This window comes from Asterias amurensis, chromosome 8 (assembly GCF_032118995.1).
Source record: "Asterias amurensis chromosome 8, ASM3211899v1".
Classification (NCBI taxonomy): Eukaryota; Metazoa; Echinodermata; class Asteroidea; order Forcipulatida; family Asteriidae; genus Asterias; species Asterias amurensis.
Window position 1 is genome coordinate 3,260,445 of NC_092655.1, and position 26,549 is coordinate 3,286,993.

The 26,549-nt window shown below is 39.6% G+C and overlaps 1 protein-coding gene and 1 long non-coding RNA gene across 2 annotated transcripts; one reads left to right on the top strand and one right to left on the bottom strand.

Annotated features, from left to right (window-relative positions):
• Positions 1-2,256: 2,256 nt before the first annotated feature.
• Positions 2,257-5,332, bottom strand: LOC139940651 (uncharacterized). Its single transcript, XM_071937003.1, has 3 exons — positions 5,213-5,332; positions 4,369-4,588; positions 2,257-3,860 (listed from the first exon to the last, which is right to left on the bottom strand). The coding sequence occupies exons 1-3, from the start codon at positions 5,237-5,239 to the stop codon at positions 3,154-3,156; spliced, it is 954 nt and encodes a 317-aa protein (XP_071793104.1). The 5' UTR covers positions 5,240-5,332; the 3' UTR covers positions 2,257-3,153.
• A 9,938-nt stretch (positions 5,333-15,270) lies between these two features.
• LOC139940995 (uncharacterized) lies at positions 15,271-20,738 on the top strand. The gene is made up of 5 exons (XR_011786518.1): positions 15,271-16,237; positions 16,657-16,784; positions 17,198-17,389; positions 19,030-19,106; positions 20,187-20,738. It is a non-coding gene; the product is annotated as an uncharacterized lncRNA (long non-coding RNA).
• The last annotated feature ends 5,811 nt before the right edge of the window (positions 20,739-26,549 follow it).

A 26,549-nucleotide genomic window follows, 5' to 3' on the forward strand; every position in this document is an offset into this window, starting at 1 on the left:
AGTATGGTTCATTAATGGCTGGAGCAATCCTCAGTGTGAGGTTGTGTAGCGTGAGAATACACTGTCCATATGGATAAACGAAAATGAGGTTACAATTGTTGTTGTTGTTGTTGTTGTTGTTGTTGTTGTTGTTGTTGTTGTTGTTGTTGTTGTTGTTGTTGTTGTTGTTTTTTTTCTTCTTGGGGATGGTTGATCCCTCCATCATGGTTCATGCATTTAGGAACATTGTCCTCCATGGTTCATCACTGGACGGAGCAATCCTATCAGAGGTTGTCTGACTTGTGGGAATACACTGCCAATTATGGATAGACGAGAATGAGGTTCCCAGTTGTTGTTGTTGTTGTTGTTGTTGTTGTTGTTGTTGTTGTTGTTGATGTTGTGTTCTTGATGATGGTTCATCAATGGGTGGAGCAATAGGAGTAGGCCTACTCATACTCTAGGTTGTGTATGTGAGAATACACAGCCAATTAATTTTATGGATAAACGAGAGTGAGGAATGTTGTTGGTGTTGTTGATGCTGTTGGTTTTGCTGTTTTCTTATGCCGCTTGCGATGAGCACTCAGTGTTACATCTCCAGTTCAACACCACAGCAAAATACTGAGCAGACCCTTCCAATGTTATTTTTCTAAAACCTTGGAGCATGTAGGCCATATTAATGTAGAGCAAGGAGGGGGTAGGCCTAACCTGTGATCACGATTTTAAAAGAACCACATAGCCCGGACTTCCTGCAGGGCAGGCAGAATTTGTATGCAGTTCACAGGAGGAAATAGTTAATTGCATCATGGAGGTAGAAACCTCCATGATTGCACGAAGTGGAAATGAGTCGAAATTGCACTGTCTGATTTAAAAACAAACCAAAAAACTGTCATTATAAAGAAAGTGCTGTGCACTTCTCAAAATAGATAAAAACTGTATTTTTATTGTAGAAAAATTCTTTCTGGAAAAAAATGATATTACCCTTATATGACCAGTGTATCTGCCGTCAGAAAGACCATGGATTGTACTAGGTCACTTTTGATTACAAAGTGTAGTATCCCCATAAAATAATAAGTAAATCACGATATTTATAACTTTTTGTAAAAAGCCAAGTGCCCCAGGGCCTGCCCTATTAGATCCACGTGAGTGACCCACACTCCATTCTTAAACTTCCATTTAAAGACAGTGGACACTATTGGTAAATGTCAAAGACCAGTCTTCTCACTTGGGGTATCTAAACATAATATGCATAAAATAACAAACCTGTGAAAATTTGAGCTCAATTGGTCGTCGAAGTTCCGAGATATGAATGAAATAAAACACCCTAGTCACACGAAGTTGTGTGCTTTCAGATGCTTGATTTTGAGACCTAAAACTCTAAATCTGAGGTCTCGAAATCAAATTCGTGCAAAATTACTTCTTTCTCGAAAACTATGTCACTTCAGAGTGAGCTGTTTCTCACAATGTTTTATATTATCAACCTCTCCCCATTACTCTTTACCAAGTGAGGTTTTATGCTGATAGTTATTTTGAGTAATTACCAATAGTGTCCACTGCCTTTAGTTAGATCGAAACTCGATGCTAATCCTTTCCTCTTTTGGAACTCAAACCGTGCCAAACCTAAACCCCTGTAGTATAGTATACTAAACCATAGATGGAAGCTCCATGCAGCATCAGCATGGGCGGACGTGCACAATTTGATTTGTTTACAATTTCCCAGGGTCAACAAACTTTTTATGAGGGGTCCTGCGTTCACGATGGACAGCATAAAGAGCGCCACCAACCACAATATTTAAATGCAGTGGACACTATTGGTAATTACTCAAAATAATTATCATCATAAAACCTTCCTTGATTACGAGTAATGGGGAGAGTTTGATGGTATAAAACATTGTGAGAAACAGCTCCCTCTGAAGTGGCGTAGTTTTCGAGAAAGAAGTAATTTTCCACGAATTTGATTTTGAGACCTCAAGTTTAGAACTTGAGGTCTCGAAATCAAGCATCAGAAAGCACACAACTTCATGTGACAAGGGTGTTTTTTCTTTCACTATCTCGCAAATTCGACGACCGATTGAGCTCAAATTTTCACAGGTTTGTTATTTTATGCATATGTTGAGATACACCAACTGTGAACACTAGTCTTTGACAATTACCAATAGTGTCCACTGTCTTTAAGAGTTGTGTACTATGAGCTTTGATCGACTACTATTTTTTTAAGAAGTGCACTTAGTGACTAATTTAAATCGCCTCCTTGAAAAAGAGATGGACAAACAGAGTTACTATTTTGCATTTAGTTTATTAACGACATAAAATAATCACTTCACAATATTAATACTAAGAAAATAAATTATTGTGAAAGCTTACTTAAGTGAGCGTTTTTGTCATTTTTGTTATAGCATCGATGCAATGCAAAATAACGAAATCGGTTTTCAACAATTCTTTTGTTACCCGGATGGCCGACTGATCTCAAACTTCTATAGGTTTGTGTTCATGTTGGACTACAGTAAGTACTTACACTGACACTGCCAACAACTGTTTTGTTAGCAAAAACCAATTCTGTAATGTTCCTTTAAAGTGGCCATTTAAACCTTAACTATTTAAACAAATTCTGTCAAGAGTTTATTTTGAGACTATACTTTTCGACAAGCAAGGCCCGTCAACTCAAAAAGATTTGAAATAATTGACCCCAGGCCCGTCAAAAACCAGGCCTCGTTGGGTTTAACCACTAGTTGAAAACCTCTTCGTCACACATTGATTCCCTTATTAATTCCAAACAACTGTTTCTATTTGTTCAAAATTTGGTGATGTTTGTCAAAACAGGAGTCACTACATGTACAAAAGAACTTTGAAAGTACACCGACTGCTCTAATGTCAAAGTATTTTGCATGAACTGAGAATATTGATTTGTGGAAATATTCTTGTCCATTTTAAAAACTCCTTCATTTACAAATTATACAAACACAATTGTTAAAGATAAAGTTCAGGATTTGTATTTAAAAAATATATTTAACATTATTTATTCCAATTTGAAAGTTCACTGTTTATAATTGACTGCTGCAACTCATGGAAGAGTTTACCTTGGGACATTGTGCGGGAGTTGTTCATGAAAAAATTCATGTCTGGGACATGCCTGTTAATTTAAAAATGGGCAAGCCAAGAGTTCAGTTCAAAATGAGCTCACTCATTAGGCCAGACTTGCTTTGGTCCTTGCCAATGGTTTATCCCATATGTCAGTCCTTCATCTCGTTCTTTCTTATAACCAAGACAATGAGATATATAGCGGACACCATCTATGCTACGGTCCCGGTTCCGATGTTGATGTCCGAACACATGCACAGCAGATCGTATCTCCCGGATCTGTCTGTCAAGGGTATGACAACCGGCGTAGCGAGTGAAATTAAACCCCTGCATGGCCCCCTGACGCTTCGGCATCTCAGGACACAGACCCAAACGCTCTCGTTCCTGCACGACGCTCTTCTCGTCATCTTCATCAGCTCTGATGAGATCCTTCCGTGGAAGAAAATGGCTGAAGGAGACGACCGGTGCGTCATACTCATGAACATGTTCATCGTTCAGATGGCCAAAGTATTTTGAGCGACTCCCGATATCCTCTGGCCATTTGCACATGTGGTTATCCATCCAGAGTTTCTTCAAGGTAACGTCCTCCAGAGAGCTTGCATGGAAGAGGGAATCTTGTCGGTCTTCTTCTGGCGTTGCATACCAGGAGAATAATGGAACGATCCAAACATTCTCCCCGCCAGGTAAATGTATTTTGGAAGGCTCCGTGTGTACACCAATTCTGCGGCACAGATTCAGGATCTTATTGAATTTGTCTACTGATGTCTCGGAAGTGTCTCTGTTTCTTATCCACAACTCATGGTTGCCTGAGGAGAATCATAAAGAACATTTGGTTGTAAATAGATGCTTGTATCAAAATTGGTGCTCATGAAGTAGATGAACTACTAATATTCAAAATCAGTACTGTGTTGAATTTCAACTTTAAGAGGGCAAGGGCCTTTTTTTATTTTGCTCAGGGTATTTCCATTGGAAAACCTTAAAGTCTGTTGAAGGGGCACTGGGCCAAGACCAGGGGTATCAGAGGCCATGGAAAAATTGTTGCATCAAAAGAGTTGCCTCCTGCACTTCACATTTCTGCTTGAATTTTACCATCTTTCTCACCAGCGGCGACTAGTATAGAGTCAAAGTCACGACTAATTTGAGGCACTACTTTACTACCTAGTCAGGTTGTGAATTTGGCCAGTTATCGTAGTTGCGATAATCGTAACCCTCCTTCCGCTTTCGGAAGGATGGTTATGATTATCGCAACTATAGTTGTCCAGGCCTGGTTTAGTTAGTAACTGCACTTGTAAAAGACAGTAAATAAAAACAAACCTGGAACAAAGAAAACTTCCATGAATTTGGTCTTGAGTGACTTCAGGGTGGTCTCGAGAAGCTCCAAGGAGTCTGTTGCGTCACCAGCCAGTAGGAGTACATCGCTGATGTAACGGGCAGAGTCAAGGTCTTCCACCCATTCCTTATTCACTTGATGATCCACGTGGATGTCCGAGATTGCAAAGATTCTTGCCATCCTAGATCTTACGTGGCCAGAAATCTATTAAGGAAGGGATTTTGTACAGATGTTAAGCAGGATGAATAGTTTGCTGGAGTTTTTGTAGTCTCGAAGGAAGTTTGAAAACATTTGGAGTCACCATCTCATCTCTTCCTCCATTTAATCATCACTTCAAAAATCATGTAATTGTAAACTTTGAATAGCTTTTAAAAAAATTGCCGTATCCTGCCACTAGGCCTAATTGTTCATTCATTACAACTGGAATTAAATGCAAGCCACAGAGGCCTCTGTTGCCCCTGGTCTTGGCATTGGTGCCCCTTCATTCTACAGTTGGTCCCAACAGTTTCCAATTGACTTTACTTTTTCCAATGGATGGAAATGCCCTTTCAATTCAAGCCTTTTTGAAAAATTAAAATGGCCTTGGGCCCTTTCAAAGATGAAATTCCAGGCTTGCATTTCATTTTGACAATATCAATATCTGACACTTACGAGCACAAACAAACATACACTAACAGACATTGGGCAATCCAATGACTAATGCCAGTGGGATGGGACAGAAAAGTTTAGAAACAAATTTCAGGATATTTTATAATATAAACAAATTAGATATTCCTTTGATAACAATGAGAGAAAAGGTGGTGGTGGCAGGTGACAATGAATACTTACTTTGTCTATTAAACTTCTGCCATTCATATGTACAACTTTGGAAATCCAGTATTAGCACAAGTTAGTTTGCAGCAAAAAGTTAATCGTGTGTTTACTCTTTTCTCCCTCTTTTGAGAGCTGTATCCGGTTAGTCAGGTACCCAGAGCTGTTTATTCAGTATTTTGCATGAACGACGTTTGGATTGAGTTTTCCAAACTATAAATACAACGCTAGAGGGCGCTAGAACGAAAATTAAGGAACTTTCAGACGGCGAACAGCTTTCTGATTTATAAATATTTCTTTAATTTATGATCAATACTAACTTAAAAACTGTATTACTTTTTTACGAGTCATATTTGTCTCTTCACTTCTTGATAGGTTGTTGATAAAAAAAAGTGTGAACACAATACTTTCTTTCCCGACTGTCCACTGGAATGGGAACGAGGCTGCTGCGCGCGCACCCTTTTCCACGAGGCGAACATGGGACGAAGAGCAAGCAAGTTGAGGCCCAGGTAAATTGCTATTTTTTCCGCATTTACCACAAATGTTTCCTTCATTTAAATAAACATATTATATCTTCAGGTATTTCTTGTTTGAAAACTGAAACTGATACTTTTGTATAGCGTCACAGATATTCATAAATTACGAGTTTGTTTTTTGGCTCAGCCGCGGAAATGTTTTTTAAAAATGGCGATTTTACCCGCCGTACGTTAACGTATTATAACACATGCTACAATACAGATTACAGCCACGCCCATTATAGACAATTTTGTTTCTGTACCGCCGTTTCATATCATAGCATTCAGGTTTTCCTAAAAATGTTTATATATTTTTGAACAAACACTTTCAAGTACTATTTTCTTAACTGGGCTGGGTCCGCTGAAAACTATAACTTTTTCATTGAAAAATGTGTGTCAAATATCAAACTCGAACAAAGTCAAACTCGCATTCTCAATCAATCAAGAGTTTAAAAGGTAGACCTAGTCACCTAGCCAGTGACTGGGCTGGGGCGCTTCTTATAGCCCCACTTGTGTGGCCAAGGCTAGCTGAATCCTTAGCCACACGTCCATACCATTTACTCATGCAGCTAAGATAAGAGTTTATTAAGACTAACTAAGTAAGACAAGAGTAAGAAATATATAAAAAAATTCAAATTCTGGCACCTCCCCTACCAAGCCAAGCCACTCGGCATTTTAAACCGGCTGAATGTGTTCACCTAGCTCACTTTAGCTTGCTTTGTTGTGCGTTTTGAATAGTCAAACAAATAAAATTTTACAAATAAACTTTGAACAATAACTTTGCTACCTTTCTCCTACTCTAATTTCCTCGATTTTTCTACATGGCGCAGCCATCTTGGAATTATGCCAATCAGCATGACTTCATCGGCCGGCTGAGCGGTGGGCACGGTGTGTGAAGCGCGAATACAAATCAACGGCTATTTTATTTCAATTAAGCTTTGGTACTTTTTTGTGAACTCTGTAGCGATGTGCAGTGATGCATTGTCACTGTGGGTAGTAAATTAAACCAACGACTGTTTTATAGAGACTAGTTATGGGAGGCAGGATGTGTAGGAACAATTTAAATCTTTCTTTGCATGCAATTAATTACTATTAGTATTAGTATAACAAGAATGTTACCAAATAAATTTATCAAATAATTGTTTTTCTTCAAATGTGTCAATTACTATGGTTTTTAATAATGATCATTAAAACAAGAAATATAACATTTTATTTTATTCAAATTAAATTGTATGATTCAATTAATAATAAATGATAAACATATTGATAGAAATCATTACAACAAGGTAATATTCTTATTTATTCAAATTTAAACCATGGAGCAATAAACTATTGTTTCAAAATGTATCGATTTTTGTGTCTTAAAATGCTCAAAAACGGCTAAATTTGATGATTTTTTTTAAGGACTGTTCTTCTTCATTCCTGGAAGACCGTTGAAGTCATATCTTAGTCTATTTTGTAGCCCAAATAGCCCAATTCGGCCGGTGTGTCCCTTTAAATTTAATTAATATAAAAATAATAATCATTAAAACAAGAAAAGAAACGATTTTATTCATTCAAATAAAAAAATTAAAATGTATTTATTATTACACTTATTCATCGGTAAGTTTAATGACGTCGACAAAAGCATCAATATTCAACAATCGGTAACGCACAGTGAACTTTGCCCCACATCGCGCGCGCCCTCAATCGGGGAAAGTTGTACATGTTAAGTACCATTCTACAGGCGTGTGGCACACACTGTGTGGCAATTCTTTCTCGTTCTTGAACGTACATATTGTGTTGGAGTCTATCAACGACCAATTACAGAGTGCAGACTTTTTATGCACTAAGCATGCAGTGGTTATTTCCAGGGGGCGACAGAATGTTTGTGCGTGCTGTGTGGGATACGGTGGATAATACGAACCATGTGGTTGTGTGTACATCGCGCTTTAACGTTTGTTTTTACAGAAAATATTGAGTGTCCAGTATAACACAAGTGTTTGATCAAAATTTTGAATATTCTTTATCCCTGATGCTAACTTAACACCTATTAAATTGTTTGCGTCACCCACTGCATGTAGTATTCAAACTGACTCTCTACCAGGCAACCTCAGTGGTCTTTTTGGTATGACACCGCTCTAGAATTGCAATAGGTTGTGGGTTCATATCCCTTCCAAGTAATATGCCTGTGATTTGTTGTTCACAGAACTCAGGGGAAAATATTGAGTATACAGTATTATACAACACCCAAGCAGATCCTTGCCATTTGATTGGAGGATTGTCCGTCACGTGATAGCAAGTAAAAGTACCATTGCACGCTGAGTCACTCACCATGCTTTTTCGTCCATCCGAAAAGTACCATTGCACGCTGCCAGCGTGCAATGGTACCTTTCGGATGGATCGAAAAAGCTGAGTAAAAACATCACTGCATGCGCGCGTCTTTGGTAAGGCAGCAGTGTTACTGCAAGGCATTATTATTAGTAAAATTACTAGCATTCGGCTTCTGCGTGTCTCAAAATAGCTGTAGAACGCACATCGAGACTGTTGAATCCAAAAGGCCAACCTAAAGAGAAACGGGTGTAATTTCACAATAAAAATTGTAGGCCTACGCTTTGTTTGCTTTGTTTTGAAAGTTGTATCTTCCAATCAAAATGACAAAGATCTACTTGGATGTTATATAAAACAAATAATGAATGTTTTTCATTCGTGCAATGGTGCGAATATGTTCATTCGTTGAAAGCTGGAATGTTCCATTCAACTCGGCTCCGCCTCGTTGAATAGAACATTCCATTTTTCAACTCATGAACATATTCGCACCATTGCACTCACAAACATTGATCATGTGTATTCTAACGGGTGTATTCTAACGGGTAAAAATTTAATATTCTTTATCCCTGATGCAAATTTAACATCTACATGTGTATTAAATCATTTGCAGTACCAACTGCTTTAACATAGTATTCGAACTGCTTCTTGCTACGGGGCAATCTCGGTGGTCAAGTTGGTACGACAATTGCAAGGACGTTGGTTCGTATCCCTTATTACAGAACTCATGGGAAAGTACTGTCTGTTATACCTTGAAGTGTTCAGAAAAAAATGTTTCCTTTAAGGCAGTGGACACTATTGGTAATTAGTCAAAATAATTATTATCATAAAACCTTTCTTGATTACGAGTAATGGGGAGAGATTGGTAGTATAAAACATTGTGAGAAACGGCTCCCTCTGAAGTGACGTAGTTTTCGAGAAAGAAGTAATTTTCCACAAATTTAATTTCAAGACCTCAGATTTAGAGTTTCAGGTTTCAAAATCAAGCTTTTGAAAGCACACAACTCTGTGTGACCGTGGTGCGACGAAGGTGTTTTTTCTTTCATTATTATCTCACAACTTCAAAGACCAATTTAGCTCAAATTTTTACAGGTTTGTTATATTATGCATGTTGAGATACACCAACTGTGAAGACTAGTTTTTGACAATGTGTCCACTGTCTTTAAAGTCATGATCCTAATTTAATGTAAAATGTTTTTGAAGATACATAATATTGACCTTCGAAAACAATGACTCGGACAAGTAAAACTAGTTTTATTCTGTGTTTTTTACTGACACGTGTTTTGTCCAGTAAGTGTTTGGTTCTCTTTAGGGTTAACAAAAACAAATCATATAAGGTACATGTATGTAAGCAATTGTTATCTTGTCTAGTTCAGACAAACTTTTTCTTATCACGTTATTATTCATTTGATTGTGTGTCACAACTGAATTTGTGCAGAGTTGGCAATAAATTTGTCCTAATGATTCCCCAGAACATGTATTGTGATTTATTTTGTGTCAAGATAAATGTTGTGTTGTGCGTTTTATCCCACTGCGAATACAGAATACGGATTTGTATTACACAATGCAAATTTGCGATTTGGATACACCATGCGTTTTCACACGACTAACAACAGGCAACTTCAGTAGAGTGACAAGTTTCATTGGTATTCTTACAACCCTTTTCTTGAACCCTCTTTAAAGGCAGTGGACACTATTGGTAATTGTCAAAGACTAGCCTTCACAGTTGGTGTATCTCAACATATGCATAAAATAACAAACCTTTGAAAATTTGAGCTCAATTGGTCATCGAACTTGCGAGATAATAATGAAAGAAAAAACACCCTTGTCACACGAAGTTGTGTGCGTTTAGATGGTTGATTTCGAGACCTCAAGTTCTAAATCTGAGGTCTCGAAATCAAATTCGTGGAAAATTACTTCTTTCTCGAAAACTATGGCACTTCAGAGGGAACCATTTCTCACAATGTTTTATACCATCAACCTCTCCCCATTACTCGTCAGTAAGAAAGGTTTTATGCTAATAGTTATTTTGAGTATTTACCAATAGTGTCCACTGCCTTTAATCCATCAAAATCCAGGAGCATTCTATTTATTGAGTTTATTTACTAACTGGTTGAATGTTTTGAAGATTTTGTACTCCCGTTGTTATATTTCCAATATTTATTTTTAAATTTGTCCGCACTGCCGTGTTCAGCGCCCTAGAGCATGTGTACATTTTAGGGCCTTTTGGTATTATTATCGGTATTATTAGTATGTATTAATTGGTTCCATTATTTTGTTGCTTCTTTATCAGATATAAACAAATTGTTTGTGTGCATTGTTTGGAAGCTTGTCCTACACTGTACACGTACGTTAGACTCCAAAGTGTATCTTACCAGGTTTCATTCTGTATAATAATTTGCTTGTCGGAGTAAGAAATTAAAAAGTCAGAAGTTAAAAGTTCATTTTTTTTTATTCTGTGTCAATGACTTGAGTCAACCTTGTTGTACTTTGCAAAAATCTGGACACTCACTACCCGGCAGAGGAAGACCTTTCTTGGAACTTGGACTTGTGTGAGGATTGCCCTCAGGAACACCCACCTCTATAGTGTCTACACAGCACATCGGGCAAGAATTATGAGCAACAGACAAGAGTTGCAGTGAGGCACCCATATGCTGAGAATCCTTAGTTGTGTCATGGATTGACCAATGAGGAGCACCCACCTCTATGGTAGTCTCCATAATGTATCGGGCAAGAATTGTGAGCAACAGACAAGAGGCAGTGAGGCACCTATGCTGAGAATCCTTATTTGTTTCATGGACTGACCAATGAGGAGCACCCACCTCTATGGTAGTCTACCTAACGTATCGGGCAAGACTTGTGGGCAACAGACAAGAGTTGCAGTGAGGCACCTATGCTGAGAATCCTTAGTTGTTTCATGGACTGACCAATGAGGAACACCCACATCTACAGTGTCTACGAAACCTACAGGACAAAACTGGCACATGCAGGTTACTCGCTCATCTGGTGGGAACCATCACAAGGAAAGACATTATAGGCAAGAGGAAGTCACCGTGACTAGAGACCTACATGTACAGTACACCCCTGCATGACGGACTGATGTCTCTGGAGGATGAATATCAAGTTCCCCAAGTTGATTGAAGACCTCCTCAAGCCACGACTCATGTAAATTGTATCTGTGTCAAATTTAAATAATTGTATAGGCCTATTGATACTGTGTTTTGTCAAACTGATATTGGTTTAACTGAAGTCACTCATTTAATTGAACAATCAGACTAAGACATTTACATGTTAAATTTGCATCGGGATAAAGTATTTTCATGTTGGGATTTTACCAATCACTGATGTGTGTATACTGTATACTCAACACCCTCTCAAGTAAAAAAAAAAAGCTCTTTGGTATATTACTCAGGTGTACTTCATTCAACAAGTATTATGCAGTTATATTTTTGTGCACATTTTCAACCATATTTTGCTGATACCCTATACAAAAGGATACTGATGACCAACACTAATGCAGGCAAAAAAGCCATTATAATTATTTTTCCAGATGGCTGCCCAGGATATCCACCACGCTAGGTGAAGAAGATGAACCATTCATACAGTTGAGATGTCCACCCACTAGGATGGAAACAATCTCCAGATTTTCAGATCGCTTTATGCAATGGAAAGGGATCTCAACTTCACCATTCTTTCAAGATGACCAACTCCCACTTTTGTTTGGCTGAGTCATAACTTGGAGGAACAATCTTAACAGGTAAGGTAGTTTATTAAGTCAGTCAGCTCTATTCTCATTGTATAAATAACCAACAGGTTTTGAAATATTTTATTGTGGGGTTTCATCAAGGGTGCTGGGGGCAAGTCAAACTGTCAAACCTGCTTCTTCTTAGGTAGCCCTACAGACTTAAACAAACCAAACTATTAAGGTTCTCTGGAGGAGTCCAAGCAGGAAGAATAATCTCTATAAGATAGGCATGCAACTCTTCCGTGTTTCCGTGGACCTAAAATTCTAAATCTGAGGTTTCTAAATCAAATACGTGGAAAATTACTTCTTGCTTGAAAAATATCTTACTTCAAAGGGAACAGTTTCTCACAATGTTTTATACTATCAACCTCTCCTCATTTTTCGTTACCAAGTAAGTTTTTTTGCGAATTATTTTGAGTAATTACCAATAGTGTCCTAAGATTTTAAGCGAAATTGTTTTGTTAGGTCCCTTACAGGATGTCAGCCTGGGTGTAGTCATTGAATGGTGAATGAAAGCAAAATATGTACCCCTCCCCTGATCCTACCACCCCATTACAGCGAAGTTTTATAAAGGTTTGAATTATTGTATTCTTTTAATAACCCACCCACTTGACTTTACACTGAGCAATCGCTGTACCATAGTAAACAAATTGTGTCTACTCATTAACAGTACGGTTAAAATCACAAAATATTTCAAAATCTGTTATGGACCATAGCTGGATAACACTATTAGCTTGGGCTGAGTGTTAGACCTATACAGTCACCATTAACTTCGAAGCCCATAGAAATTGAACACATTGACATCGAATACAGCCCACTTTTTAGATCTTAGCTGCAAGTTGGTTTTGGGGAATTCTTTTGGTGGGACTGAGTGTGCTAACCCATATACATACAGCATTTGTTTTAGTTCTGTGACTTCAGAGAACCTTTTATACTGTGTTGGAAAAGTTTAAAAGCAGCCCAAATCAGTGTTATGTGAAATTTAAGCAGTACAGTCTGGGACCATGCACTGGTGTGAATATATTGGCATGTACGTCCACAGGTTAAAGTCAAAATACAGGATTGATCTTTGCTGGAGTCGTAATCATGATGCCCCTAGACAGAAGCAAGTGTGACATCCATCAAACAGTTCATTGTACATGTACTTTAACAACTCTTGCTCTATAGTAATTTTTTCTTTCAGATGGCTGCCCAGGATACCCACCGTGTCTACTTCTGGCAAGGAGAAGTAGATGAACCATACATACAGTTGATATGTCCACTAACTACTAGGATGGAAACGATCATCAGATGCATTGGACATGGATCACGACTTCCCCATTCATCCATGATTGCCTTCCACTTTTGTTTGGCTGGGACATATTTTGGAGGAACAATCTTAACAGGTAAGGCAGTTTACTGAATTAAGTCAGTGAGTGAATAATGGGATTGTTGCTCTATTCTAATGGTATAAACACCCAACAGGTATTTAAACCTGTAGTGGGGTTTCATCCAGGGGGCTGAGGACAAGTCAAACCTTGTTCTAAGTAGACCGATCCAGTAGGCTCCGCCCACGACGCACTTGTGAGCAAGAACACGTGGGGGGTCTCTAATGCCTTTCTGTACAATCTGCCCCGTGTGCCAAGCATGTTGGACCTTATTTGTTGGACCTTCGTTGCATTGTGATTGGTCAATATGCAGGTTCGCTAGAGTAGTCCACGCAGGAAGAATAGAAGAAATTTTGCTTACCCTATACAAAGGGATAACGGTGACCAACTAATGCAGGAAACAAAGCCATACAATTGGCTCCAAGTTTCTTAACAACTAGACCAACAAGCTAGTGCTATTCTTTTATAATTCTATACCAAGTGTTGTGCAGTAAAAAAACTGATATATTTACACTTACTTTTGAAAGACATTATTTTGTTAGTTACCTTGCAGGCTGTCATCCCTCAGTCAGGCATGCAACTCTTCCGCGTTTCCGCGGAATTCCGCGTTTTTAAAAATATGATTAGCGCTAAAAAAATACATTCCGCGGTTAGCGCGATCTTAAGATAAATTCAACAATGCATCGTAACGCATGGTCTGGCCTCTGCCTCGGTACGCAATCCATTCTACTGCATGGTCAATATAAAGCCCACAGCAAGCAATGCATACGTTTACACACTGCGTGCGGTCATTAATAGCCGTGTTTACGATCGAAAAAATCTGGAACAGTGGAACGCACCCCGTGGCGCGGGCGAGTTGTGTGCTAAACCAAGTTATTATACAGCCTTGAAATGAGTCTAAGGTCGTGTCTTCGTCTGGTCCCGCTATTTTGCAATAGTATACACGTGTTGTACATGTATGTGTGTGTGAGTTAATTACCAAACGTACATGTATACTGTGTGCTTGTCTCACATTGCGTTACGAAACAGTCGCATCTTCAAACGTCCGTCAAAATGACATCCAAAAGAAATTATATTTTAGAGCGGTACCGAGTGGTACCTGGCCAAATTAAAGCCATAGATAAAGGAGTAAAAACTACCTGGAAGTGGTTCTGGTTGGGAAAAAAAAGACGTAGACGGTAAACTGCTCTCCGAAACCGTCCGGAAAGTGGACAAGCCAGGAATGGCATATTGTGTGGTGTGCAAGAGGGAGATTTAACGACGGCAAGCGGGGACAAGTGGCTCGCACCGACCATTGTAAGGTGGCAAAGCATCGGGAGTTGATTAAGTTGAGGAAAAGTAACTATTGTTTCCCAGGTAGTTATGAAATTTGCATAAAATTATTATTCCCCCCCCCCCCAAAAAAAAAAAAAAAAACACAAAAAAAAAAAAAACGATTTTTTTCTTTTTTCTTTTTCTATTTTTTTTTTTTTTTTTTTTTGGGGGGGGGGGATAATAATTTTATGCAAATTTCATAATTACCTGGACAACAATAGTTAGTTTTCCTCAACTTAATCAACTCCCAATGCTTTGCCACCTTCGAATTACGGTGCATACATAGGCAAGGTGTTTTTTCCATGTTATTTTAGTTGTATGAAACACTCCACTTTGTCTTACATGCTAACAATGAACCTAAGAGCATAAAAAACCTGAACACTTTTTAGGGTACCATTGTGGGTCTCGAAAAGTTTCCTCTTTTTTTTTCATCGGGCAGTTGCATGCCTGCCTCAGTGTAGTCATGGTGTGGTGATTGCAACGCTGGAGCTGTTGTCTCAGCAAAAGATCCAGCCTCCCCTTATCCTTCAATCACATGACAGAGAAGTTAAGTAAAGGTTTGAGTTAAAGGCAGTGGACACTATTGGTAATCACTCAAAATATTTATTAGCATAAAACATCTCTTGGTGACGAGTAATGGGGAGAGGTTGATGGTTTAAAACATTGTGAGAAACGGCTCCCTCTGAAGTACCATAGTTTACGAGAAAGGAGTAATTTTCCACGTATTTGATTTAGAAACATCAGATTTAGAACTTGAGGTCTCGAAGTCAACCATCTAAACGCACACAACTTAGTGATACAAGGGTGTATTTTTCTTTCATTATTATCTCGCAAGTTTGATGACCGATTGAGCTCAAATTTTCACAGGTTTGTTATTTTATGCATATGTTGAGATACACGAACTGTGAAGACTATTCTTTGACATTTACTAGTAGTGTCTACTGCCTTTAATGTTTTTTTTTCAATAACCCCAAAAAGGAACCATCCACTTAACTTTACAATGAACCATAGTGCAGTCAGCGACTGTACCATGGTAAACAAATTGTGTCTACTCGTTAAGGGTGTGGTAAAAATCACAAAATGTTTTAAGATCTCTTATGGAACATAGCTTGGCCTGAGTGTTAGACCTATACAGTCACCATTAACTTCAAAGCCCATAGAAATTGAACACATTGACATCGAATACAGTCCACGTTCTTAGATCTTAGCCGCAAGTTGGATTTGGGAATTTTCTTTTTGTGTGGACTGAGTGTGCTAACCCATATACATACAGCATTTGTTTTAGTTCTGTAGCTTTAGTGAACCTTTCAGAGTTTATACCATGTTGGAAAAGTTTAATAGCACCCAAAATCAGTTTTACTATACGCAATTTAAGCAGTACAGTCTGGGACCGTAACACCATGCACCGGTGTGATTAAATAGGCATACTACATGTACATTATGTCCACAGGTTAAAGTCTAAACGCCTGACTGTTCTTTTCCAGGGTTCAAATCAGCATGCCCCCAGATAGATGCAAGTGTGACATCCATCAACAGTTCAGTGTACCTTTTCAACTCTTTCTTTATACATGTAGTAATTTTTTTTCTTTTTCAGATGGCTGCCCAGGATATCTATCGTGTCTGGGTCTGGCAAGGTGAAGTAGACGAACCATCCATACAGTTGAGATGTCCACCTACTAGGATGGAAATGACCACCAGATGCATTGGCCAGGGATCTTAACTTCTCCAGACATTCGCAATGACTGCCTTCCACTTGAAACTGAGACATAATTCTTTGCAGGAACAATCTTAACAGGTAAGGCAGTTTACTGAATTCAGTCAGTGAGTGGAGAATTGGATTGTTGTTCTATTCACAGGTTTTTAAAACATTTTATTATGGGGTTTCGTCATGGTTGCTGATGTCATGTCAAACCTGCTTCTTAGATAGCCCTACAGACTTACACGTACCAAACTATTAAGGTTCTCTGGAGGAGTCCAAGCTACACTTCTTATGTTCAAATTTTCACCTAGATATTTAACTAGAACAGAAATTTTGCTTACCCTATACAAAAGGATAATGATGACCAACTAATGCAGGAAACAAAGCCATACAACTTGCTCCAGGTTTCTAAACCACTAGACCAACAAGCTTGCCTAGTGCTATTATTTTATACTAAGATATGCAGTACAAAAGTGATATTTTCAACAACTTTAAAAGTAAAATTTTTTTGTTAGTTTTCTTGCAGGCTGTCGTCCCTCGGTGTAGTCATGGTGTAGTGGATGCAATGCTGGAGCTGTCGTCTCAGAAGAAGATGCACCTTTCCTCTGATCCTACAATCCAATTTCAGAGAAGTTTTATAAAGGTTTGAATGAATGCATTTTTCAACAACCCAAAGAGTACCATCCACTTAACTTAACACTGAGCCGTTGCGCAGTCAGCAACTGTACCATGGTAAACAAATTGTGTCTACTCATTAACGGTACTGTCAAAATCACAAAATGTTTTTAGACTTCTTATGGAGCATGATCTGATAACACTATTACCAGCAGAATTAGCTTTGGTGAGTTTGACATATACAGTCAACATTAACTTCAAAGACCCATAGAAATTGAACACATTGACATTCAATACAACCCACAATCTTGGAGTCTTAGCTGCAAGTTGAATTTTGGGGTAGAAATCAGCTTGCCTTCAGGCTGATGCAAGTGTGGCATGCATCAAACAGTTCAGTGTACCTTTATCAAGTCTTGCTCTATAGTACTTTTTTTCTTTCAGATGGCTGCCCAAGATATGCACCACGTCTTGTTCTGGCAAAGTGAAAGAACCATCCATACAGTTGAGATGTCCACCTACTAGGATGGAAACGATCACCAGATGGAAAGGGATGTCGACTTCCCCATTCTGCCATGATGACCACCATTCACTGTTGTTTGGCTGAGACATAATTTGGAGGATCAATCTTAATAGGTAAGGCAGTCTACTAAATGTTGACTTTTTGTAAACACAAAACACAATGTTCACAGATTTACATTAAACTCACACCGTTTAAAGGGAAGGTACACGTTTGGTTATTGTCAAAGGCCAGTCTTCTCACTTGTTGTATGTCAACGTAAGCATAAAATAACAGACCTGTGACATTTTGAGCCAAATTGGTCATCAAAGTTGCAAGAAAATGATGAGAGAAAAAACACCCTTGTTGGACGAGTTTGTGTGCTTTCAGATAGTAAACAAAGAGTTCTGGCTAGAAGTCTTTTATTATTTAAGTGAGAAATTATCTCTTTCTCAAAATCTATGCTACTTCAGAGGGAGCTCTTTCTCACAATGTTTTATACTATCAACAGCTCTACAATGCTCGTTACCAAGTCAGTTTTTAAGTTAATATTTGTTTTGAGTCATTACCAAATGAGTACCTTCCCTTTAGAGATAATAATGGTAGAAAGCTTCCCTGAAAATATTATTTGCTGAGGTGCTGTAGTTTTTGAGAAATGAATAAATAAAATCTCAAAAATATTTTTGTTCTCAGTGAGATGAAAATTATTGTAGCATGTTAACTTTTTTGTGTGACATTGTTTTACTAAACGAAAGTTATAGCACCCCAGCAATAATATTTTATGGTAAGCTTTCTACTGTCATTTTCTTCAAAAGGTGTTAGTTTAATGTAAATATGTGGACTTTGTGTTTTGCCTTTACATAAAGTACCCAAACTCTTTAAAGTTGATGGAATAATTGGCTCCCTTTTTTAGTTCAAATAGGCCGGCTTATTTATTTTTTTTGTATGGATGTTGTTGATTTCTTTTGAAGAAGTCCCTTTGGATATTGCATGTTAAACGCTGGTGATTAGTTCAAGTTTTAATAATTCACATTTCTGTTTTGAAAGCTCTCTGAAAACAAAGTTCATACCAACAGCCGTCCTCAAAAAATCAGTTTCAGGCACTTGGAACCCCACCCCCCACAAAAAAAAAAAAAAAAATAATAATAATAATAATAATAATAATAATAATAATAATAATAATAGAAATAATAATCAATAAATCAATCACTTTTTTTTTCTATGTTTGCAACATATAATGCATGCCTGCCAAGTTCCTCAAACCATTTACGTCTTTATTTGCATTTGTTTGAAAGTATTGACAAATCTTTTAAAGCCATTATTCACATTCGGTACAGAAAAGAAGAAAAAAGTTCACAGATATACAAATAATTTACAGGGTTTACAGAAGGTAATAGTGAAAGACTTCTCTTGAAATATTATTCCATGAAATGCTTTACTTTTTGAGAAAACATTAAATTAATATCAATTCTTGATAGCGAGAATTACGGATTTATTTTAAACACATGTTATGACACGGCAAAACGCGCAGAAACAAGAGTGGGTTTTCCCGTTATTTTCTTCGACTCCGATGACCAATTGAGCCTTAACTTTCACAGGTTTGTTATTTTATATATAAGTTGTGATACACGAAGTGTGGGACTTGGACAATACTGTTTACCGAAAGTGTATAACGGCTTCAAGCTGAAGAGAAATTGATCAGATCTTAACTTTTATTGATGAACATTTTTTTTCAACACTTGTAATATTGTTGTGAATTGTCTGATTTGTTTTGCAGAAAGGCAAAGAGGTCTACCCGTCAACAAGTACACATCCTGACTTGCATCACACATGAGCTGCCCTCTCCAGTCAAAGGTAAAATATCCAAAAAGTGTACTGGTCCAAAGTGGAGCTATGTAATAATTTTCCAGAATATTTCTTGCTGTTCTGGTTTAGTCAGAGATAAGTTAATAACAGTTTCTTGTGGCAATTCATAAAGTTGCTGGAACATTTGGCAATAAATTTGTCGTGTGATGGGAAGGATGTTTCAAATTTTGATACAATCTTGGGGTTTAGGTTTTTAAATTTTGTATTTGTTATATTGTCAGATTTGTTTCTTTTTGAGAGCTACCTGTTAACTGAAGTTCATTCTTTAAAGTCCCCTCATTTGTTTTGTTTATTTTTATTGTGTCAATCGGAATGTTTATCATGTACATGAGTTTCTGCAACCATTTACAGTTGCTGTTTTCAATCTGTTGTCTTAGTTTTAATTTTATTTTTAAATGATTAACATTTGTGAGACAATAGTAACTACTTTGTAGATAGATAACGTTTTTAAACACTTACTGTAGCAGTTTGAGTGACATTTTTTTGTTTTTTTTCAATGCACATTGAATTTTTATATTTTTGGTTATTATAATTTGCATGCTATGTGCATGCAAGTTTAATTTTGAGTGATAACTGATAATTACATTCATTCTAACACCAATACTCAAACAATTTTTTTCGGGCACTTGATGGCTCCCCAAAAATTCCTCGTTTTTGTTTTGTTTTGTTTTTAACGATTAGTAGAGCCCTTACATTAAACTTCAGGCGCTCTTATTTTTATTTTTATTTTTTCATTTATTTAAAAGAAAACATAAAAATATACGCTAAATTTGCAGCAGGATTAATTTTGTTTTTTCCCATATATCACTACGCCGAACATGTTGAAGGTGCATGGCCGTTTTCATTTCCTTGAGGAAAATCTTAAAGTCTTTGGGACACTTTTGAAGGTCACCAAGGCCAAGACCAGGGGTAACCTCCGTGTAGATCAAGGCCTGATATTGCTAGGGTGGGATTCGGACCCAAATTCGAACCCCCTATATTAAGGTAAAACCAATCAAAACTTGTTCTGCTGTGGGTAATGTTATTGATCACTGATGGTGCAAATTCTTTACTTTGTTTGCATTGCAGAAGAGTTTGCTATATCCAAAGAGATCGTCCCATCGACAAGTAGAAGCCCAGACTCTTGTGCAGTCAAAAGTCATCAGCTCATGTTCCAGATGATGACCATGTCAAGATATATGCTCTATAAACACTGACTTTGGGAAAAGAAGACCAGAAAGGCGTCGCACACCATTCCTGAAATATGTCCAACACCTGCTTGGAGATGATGAAGGCATACTACGACCAAGCCAAATCTCGCCCAGCATCGTCGTAGTATGAAGAAACTTCTGGTCGCCTGCTCCGCAGCTGAAGGATGATAATGATGGTCCAGATTGGATGCACAATTCAGTGAAAGGCGAGTCCCCTAAAGTTAAGCCCGGTTCATACTTCCTGCAAATGCAATACGAATGTGTACGTCACAAATTCGAAACAAATAATTTGCAGGGGTTGAAACCCTCTTGCAAATATCGCAGCGAAACAAAGTTATGATATCAAATTCATGTCAAATTCCCATTGCGTTCGAATTCGTTGGAAGTATGAATCTAGCTTTGTACTTTGTATTTATCAAATGGAGATTTAATGATTGTGAAGAATTCATGTTTTTGCTCTTGTTTAAACAGAAGTAAATATCAGTCATTTATTTCATCATATAAAGAAATAGGAATGTTGTTTGGCTATAGTTTTTTTTTTTTTTTTTTTTGCGAAGTCAACCAGGACCCAGCCCTACTTCCAAGATCCACACCTGCCTGGTCCTCGTCACAAGATAATGTGACCCAAACCCAGCGTTACTATAGTGCCCCCTTGCTCCTGTCTAGGCTCCATGGCTGTGTGGACTCTGGGGTAATGTTGCTCTCGTAAGAGGCAATACAACACCGTTAAAATTCTAATGTATTCTTTTCCGGCATTACCCCCTGCTCTTGGCTAGCCTTCATGACATTCTTTACAGCTTCAAGTACTCTGGGGGAACGTACTGGGTGTCGTAGGATGCAACACTGCTATGTTTCTAATGTGTCTTCTTCATGCAGTACCCCCCTTGCTCCTGGCTAACTGCCATGGTGGTCATTACAGCTTGGAGAACTCTGGGGAATATACTGTTGTAAGATACAACAATGCTATATTTCTAATGTTTCTTCTCCAGGCAGTACCCCCCCCCTTGCTCCTGGCTAGCCTTCATGGCATTCTTTACAGCTTTAATGACACTGGGGGAATGTACTGGCTGTCGTAAGATGCAACACTGCTATATTTCTACGGTGTCTTCTAGTGCTGGGCGAATAGTGAAATTTTGTTATTCGGACACCGCTGGCCAACTATCCGAAATTAACCGGATATTCGAATGGTTTTTTCGCCGCAAGAGGGCGCTGTTCAATTGTGAATGAGATGTTATGGGCGGATTGATATTAGTTTTAGACCAGTGTCACTCGGTTCATTCATAAAAATGACCGGATCTAATTTAAAGATGGCGATTTGCTTTTTCTTTTGATCGAGATTGACTCTACGTGAAGGAAAACTTTTGTAATCTTTGAAAAAATTACGTCAGAAATGTCATTGTTTTAACTCTTCACGGAGGTGAGCATACTTAAATACTTAGTATATGCTTTTTTATGCTGTTTTAATAGAAGTTTCATAAGGATTCAGACAAAACAATTCATATCAGTTGTCGCCCGACGTCCGCGGATATTAAAGAATATCCGGTTACTCGGTTGTAATTACAGAATTATCCGGTTTGTAAATAGGTATTCGCGCCCTATGCGGATATCCGGTTAAGAAAAAAAGGCATTCGCGGTTACGGATAGGAAAACCTATTCGCCAATAACCGGATATTCAAATTATTCGCCCAGGCCTAGTGTCTTCTTCATGCAGTACCCCCCTTGCTCCTGGCTAACTGCCATGGTGGTTATCACAGCTTGGAGAACTCTGGAGAATATACTGTTGTAAGATACAACACTGCTATATTTCTAATGTTTCTTCCTCTGGCAGTACCCCCCCCCCCCACCCACCCCTTGCTCCTGGCTAGCCTTCATGGCATTCTTTACAGCTGGGAGGACTCTGGGGGGAATATACTTTATGTCGTAAGATGCAACACTGCTATATTTCTAATGTGTCTTCTTCAGGCAGTACCCCCCTTGCTCCTGGCTAGCCTTCATGGCAATCTTTACAGCCTGGCCGACTCTGGGGGGAATATACTGACTGTTGTAAGATGCACCTCTGCTATATTTCTAATGTGTGTTCTTCAGGCAGTACCCCCTTGCTCCTGGCTAGCCTCCATGGCATTCTTTACAGCCTGGCCGACTCTGGGGGGAATATACTGACTGTTGTAAGATGCATCTCTGCTATATTTCTAATGTTTCTTCTTCAGGCAGTACCCCCTTGCTCCTGGCTAGCCTTCATAGCATTCTTTACAGCGTAGCCGACTCTGAGGGGAATATACTGTCGTAAGATACAACACTGCTATATTTCTAATGTGTCTTCTTTAGGCAGTACCCCCCTTGGTCTTGGCTAGCCTTCATGGCATTCTTTACAGCATGGCCGACTCTGGGGGGATTATACTGACTGTTGTAAGATGCAACACTGCTATATTTCTAATGTTTCTTCTTCAGGCAGTACCCCCCTTGCTCTCGGCTAGCCTCCATGGCATTCTTTACAGCCTGGCCAACTCTGGGGGGAGTATACTGACTGTTGTAAGATGCAACACTGCTATATTTCTAATGTGTCTTCTTCAGGCAGTACCCCCTTTGCTCCTGGCTAGCCTTCATGGCATTCTTTACAGCCTGGCCAACTCTGGGGGGGAGTATACTGACTGTTGTAAGATGCAACACTGCTATATTTCTAATGTGTCTTCTTCAGGCAGTACCCCCTTTGCTCCTGGCTAGCCTTCATGGCATTCTTTACAGCCTGGCCGACTCTGGGGGGAATATACTGGCTGTTGTAAGATGCAACACTGCTATATTTCTAATGTGTCTTCTTCAGGCAGTACCCCCTTTGATCCTGGCTAGCCTTCATGGCATTCTTTACAGCCTGGCCGACTCTGGGTGTAATATACTGGCTGTTGTAAGATGCAACACTGCTATATTTCTAATGTGTCTTCTTCAGGCAGTACCCCCCTTGCTCCTGGCTAGCCTTCATGGCATTCTTTACAGCTGGGAAGACTCTGGGTGTAATATACTGACTGTTGTAAGATGCAACACTGCTATATTTCTAATGTGTCTTCTTCAGGCAGTACCCCCTTTGCTCCTCGCTAGCCTTCATGGCATTCTGTACAGCTGGGAGGACTCTGGGGGAATATACTGACTGTTGTAAGATGCAACACTGCTATATTTCTAATGTGTCTTCTTCAGGCAGTACCCCCCTTGCTCCTGGCTAGCCTTCATGGCATTCTTTACAGCCTGGCCGACTCTAGGGGGAATATACTGACTGTTGTAAGATGCACCTCTGCTATATTTCTAATGTTTCTTCTTCAGGCAGTACCCCCCTTTGCTCCTGGCTAGCCTTCATGGCATTCTTTACAGCCTGGCCGACTCTGGGGGGAACATACTGACTGTTGTAAGATGCAACACTGCTATATTTCTAATGTGTCTTCTTCAGGCAGTACCCCCTTGCTCCTGGCTAGCCTCCATGGCATTCTTTACAGCTAGGAGGACTCTGGGGGAAATATACTGACTGTTGTAATATGCAACACTGCTATATTTCTAATGTGTCTTCTTCAGGCAGTACCCCCCTTGCTCCTGGCTAGCCTTCATGGCATTCTTTACAGCTAGGAGGACTCTGGGGGAAATATACTGACTGTTGTAATATGCAACACTGCTATATTTCTAATGTGTCTTCTTCAGGCAGTACCCCCCTTGCTCCTGGCTAGCCTTCATGGCATTCTTTACAGCCTGGCTGACTCTGGGGGGAATATACTGACTGTTGTAAGATGCAACACTGCTATATTTCTAATGTGTCTTCTTCAGGCAGTACCCCCTTTGATCCTGGCTAGCCTTCGTTGCATTCTTTACAGCCTGGCCGACTCTGGGGGTAATATACTGACTGTTGTAAGATGCAACACTGCTATATTTTTAATGTGTCTTTTTCAGGCAGTACCCCCTTTGCTCCTGGCTAGCCTTCATGGCATTCTGTACAGCTGGGCAACTCTGGGGGAATATACTGACTGTTGTAAGATGCAACACTGCTATATTTCTAATGTGTCTTCTTCAGGCAGTACCCCCCTTGCTCCTGGCTAGCCTTCATGGCATTCTTTACAGCCTGGCCGACTCTGGGGGGAATATACTGACTGTTGTAAGATGCAACATTGCTGTGTTTCTGATGTGTCTTCTTCAGGCAGTACCCCCTTTGATCCTGGCTAGCCTTCATGGCATTATTTACAGCCTGGCCGACTCTGGGGGGGAATATACTGACTGTTGTAAGATGCAACATTGCTGTATTTCTGATGTGTCTTCTTCAGGCAGTACCCCCTTTGCTCCTGGCTAGCCTTCATGGCATTCTGTACAGCTGGGAGGACTCTGGGGGAATATACTGGCTGTTGTAAGATGCAACACTGCTATATTTCTAATGTGTCTTCTTCAGGCAGTACCCCCTTTGCTCCTGGCTAGCCTTCATGGCATTCTTTACAGCTAGGAGGACTCTGGGGGAAATATACTGACTGTTGTAATATGCAACACTGCTATATTTCTAATGTGTCTTCTTCAGGCAGTACCCCCCTTGCTCCTGGCTAGCCTTCATGGCATTCTTTACAGCCTGGCTGACTCTGGGGGGAATATACTGACTGTTGTAAGATGCAACACTGCTATATTTCTAATGTGTCTTCTTCAGGCAGTACCCCCTTTGATCCTGGCTAGCCTTCGTTGCATTCTTTACAGCCTGGCCGACTCTGGGGGTAATATACTGACTGTTGTAAGATGCAACACTGCTATATTTCTCATGTGTCTTCTTCAGGCAGTACCCCCTTTGCTCCTGGCTAGCCTTCATGGCATTCTGTACAGCTGGGCAACTCTGGGGGAATATACTGACTGTTGTAAGATGCAACACTGCTATATTTCTAATGTGTCTTCTTCAGGCAGTACCCCCCTTGCTCCTGGCTAGCCTTCATGGCATTCTTTACAGCCTGGCCGACTCTGGGGGGAATATACTGACTGTTGTAAGATGCAACATTGCTGTGTTTCTGATGTGTCTTCTTCAGGCAGTACCCCCTTTGATCCTGGCTAGCCTTCATGGCATTCTTTACAGCCTGGCCGACTCTGGGGGGAATATACTGACTGTTGTAAGATGCAACATTGCTGTATTTCTGATGTGTCTTCTTCAGGCAGTACCCCCCTTGCTCCTGGCTAGCCTTCATGGCATTCTTTACAGCCTGGCTGACTCTGGGGGGAATATACTGACTGTTGTAAGATGCAACACTGCTATATTTCTAATGTGTCTTCTTCAGGCAGTACCCCCTTTGATCCTGGCTAGCCTTCGTTGCATTCATTACAGCCTGGCCGACTCTGGGGGTAATATACTGACTGTTGTAAGATGCAACACTGCTATATTTCTAATGTGTCTTCTTCAGGCAGTACCCCCTTTGCTCCTGGCTAGCCTTCATGGCATTCTGTACAGCTGGGCAACTCTGGGGGAATATACTGACTGTTGTAAGATGCAACACTGCTATATTTCTAATGTGTCTTCTTCAGGCAGTACCCCCCTTGCTCCTGGCTAGCCTTCATGGCATTCTTTACAGCCTGGCCGACTCTGGGGGGAATATACTGACTGTTGTAAGATGCAACATTGCTGTGTTTCTGATGTGTCTTCTTCAGGCAGTACCCCCTTTGATCCTGGCTAGCCTTCATGGCATTATTTACAGCCTGGCCGACTCTGGGGGGAATATACTGACTGTTGTAAGATGCAACATTGCTGTATTTCTGATGTGTCTTCTTCAGGCAGTACCCCCTTTGCTCCTGGCTAGCCTTCATGGCATTCTGTACAGCTGGGAGGACTCTGGGGGAATATACTGGCTGTTGTAAGATGCAACACTGCTATATTTCTAATGTGTCTTCTTCAGGCAGTACCCCCTTTGCTCCTGGCTAGCCTTCATGGCATTCTTTACAGCCTGGCCGACTCTGGTGGAATATACTGACTGTTGTAAGATGCAACACTGCTATATTTCTAATGTGTCTTCTTCAGGCAGTACCCCCTTTGCTCCTGGCTAGCCTTCATGGCATTCTTTACAGCCTGGCTGACTCTGGGTGGAATATACTGACTGTTGTAAGATGCAACACTGCTATATTTCTAATGTGTCTTCTTCAGGCAGTACCCCCCTTGCTCCTGGCTAGCCTTCATGGCATTCTGTACAGCCTGGCTGACTCTGGGGGAATATACTGGCTGTTGTAAGATGCAACACTGCTATATTTCTAATTT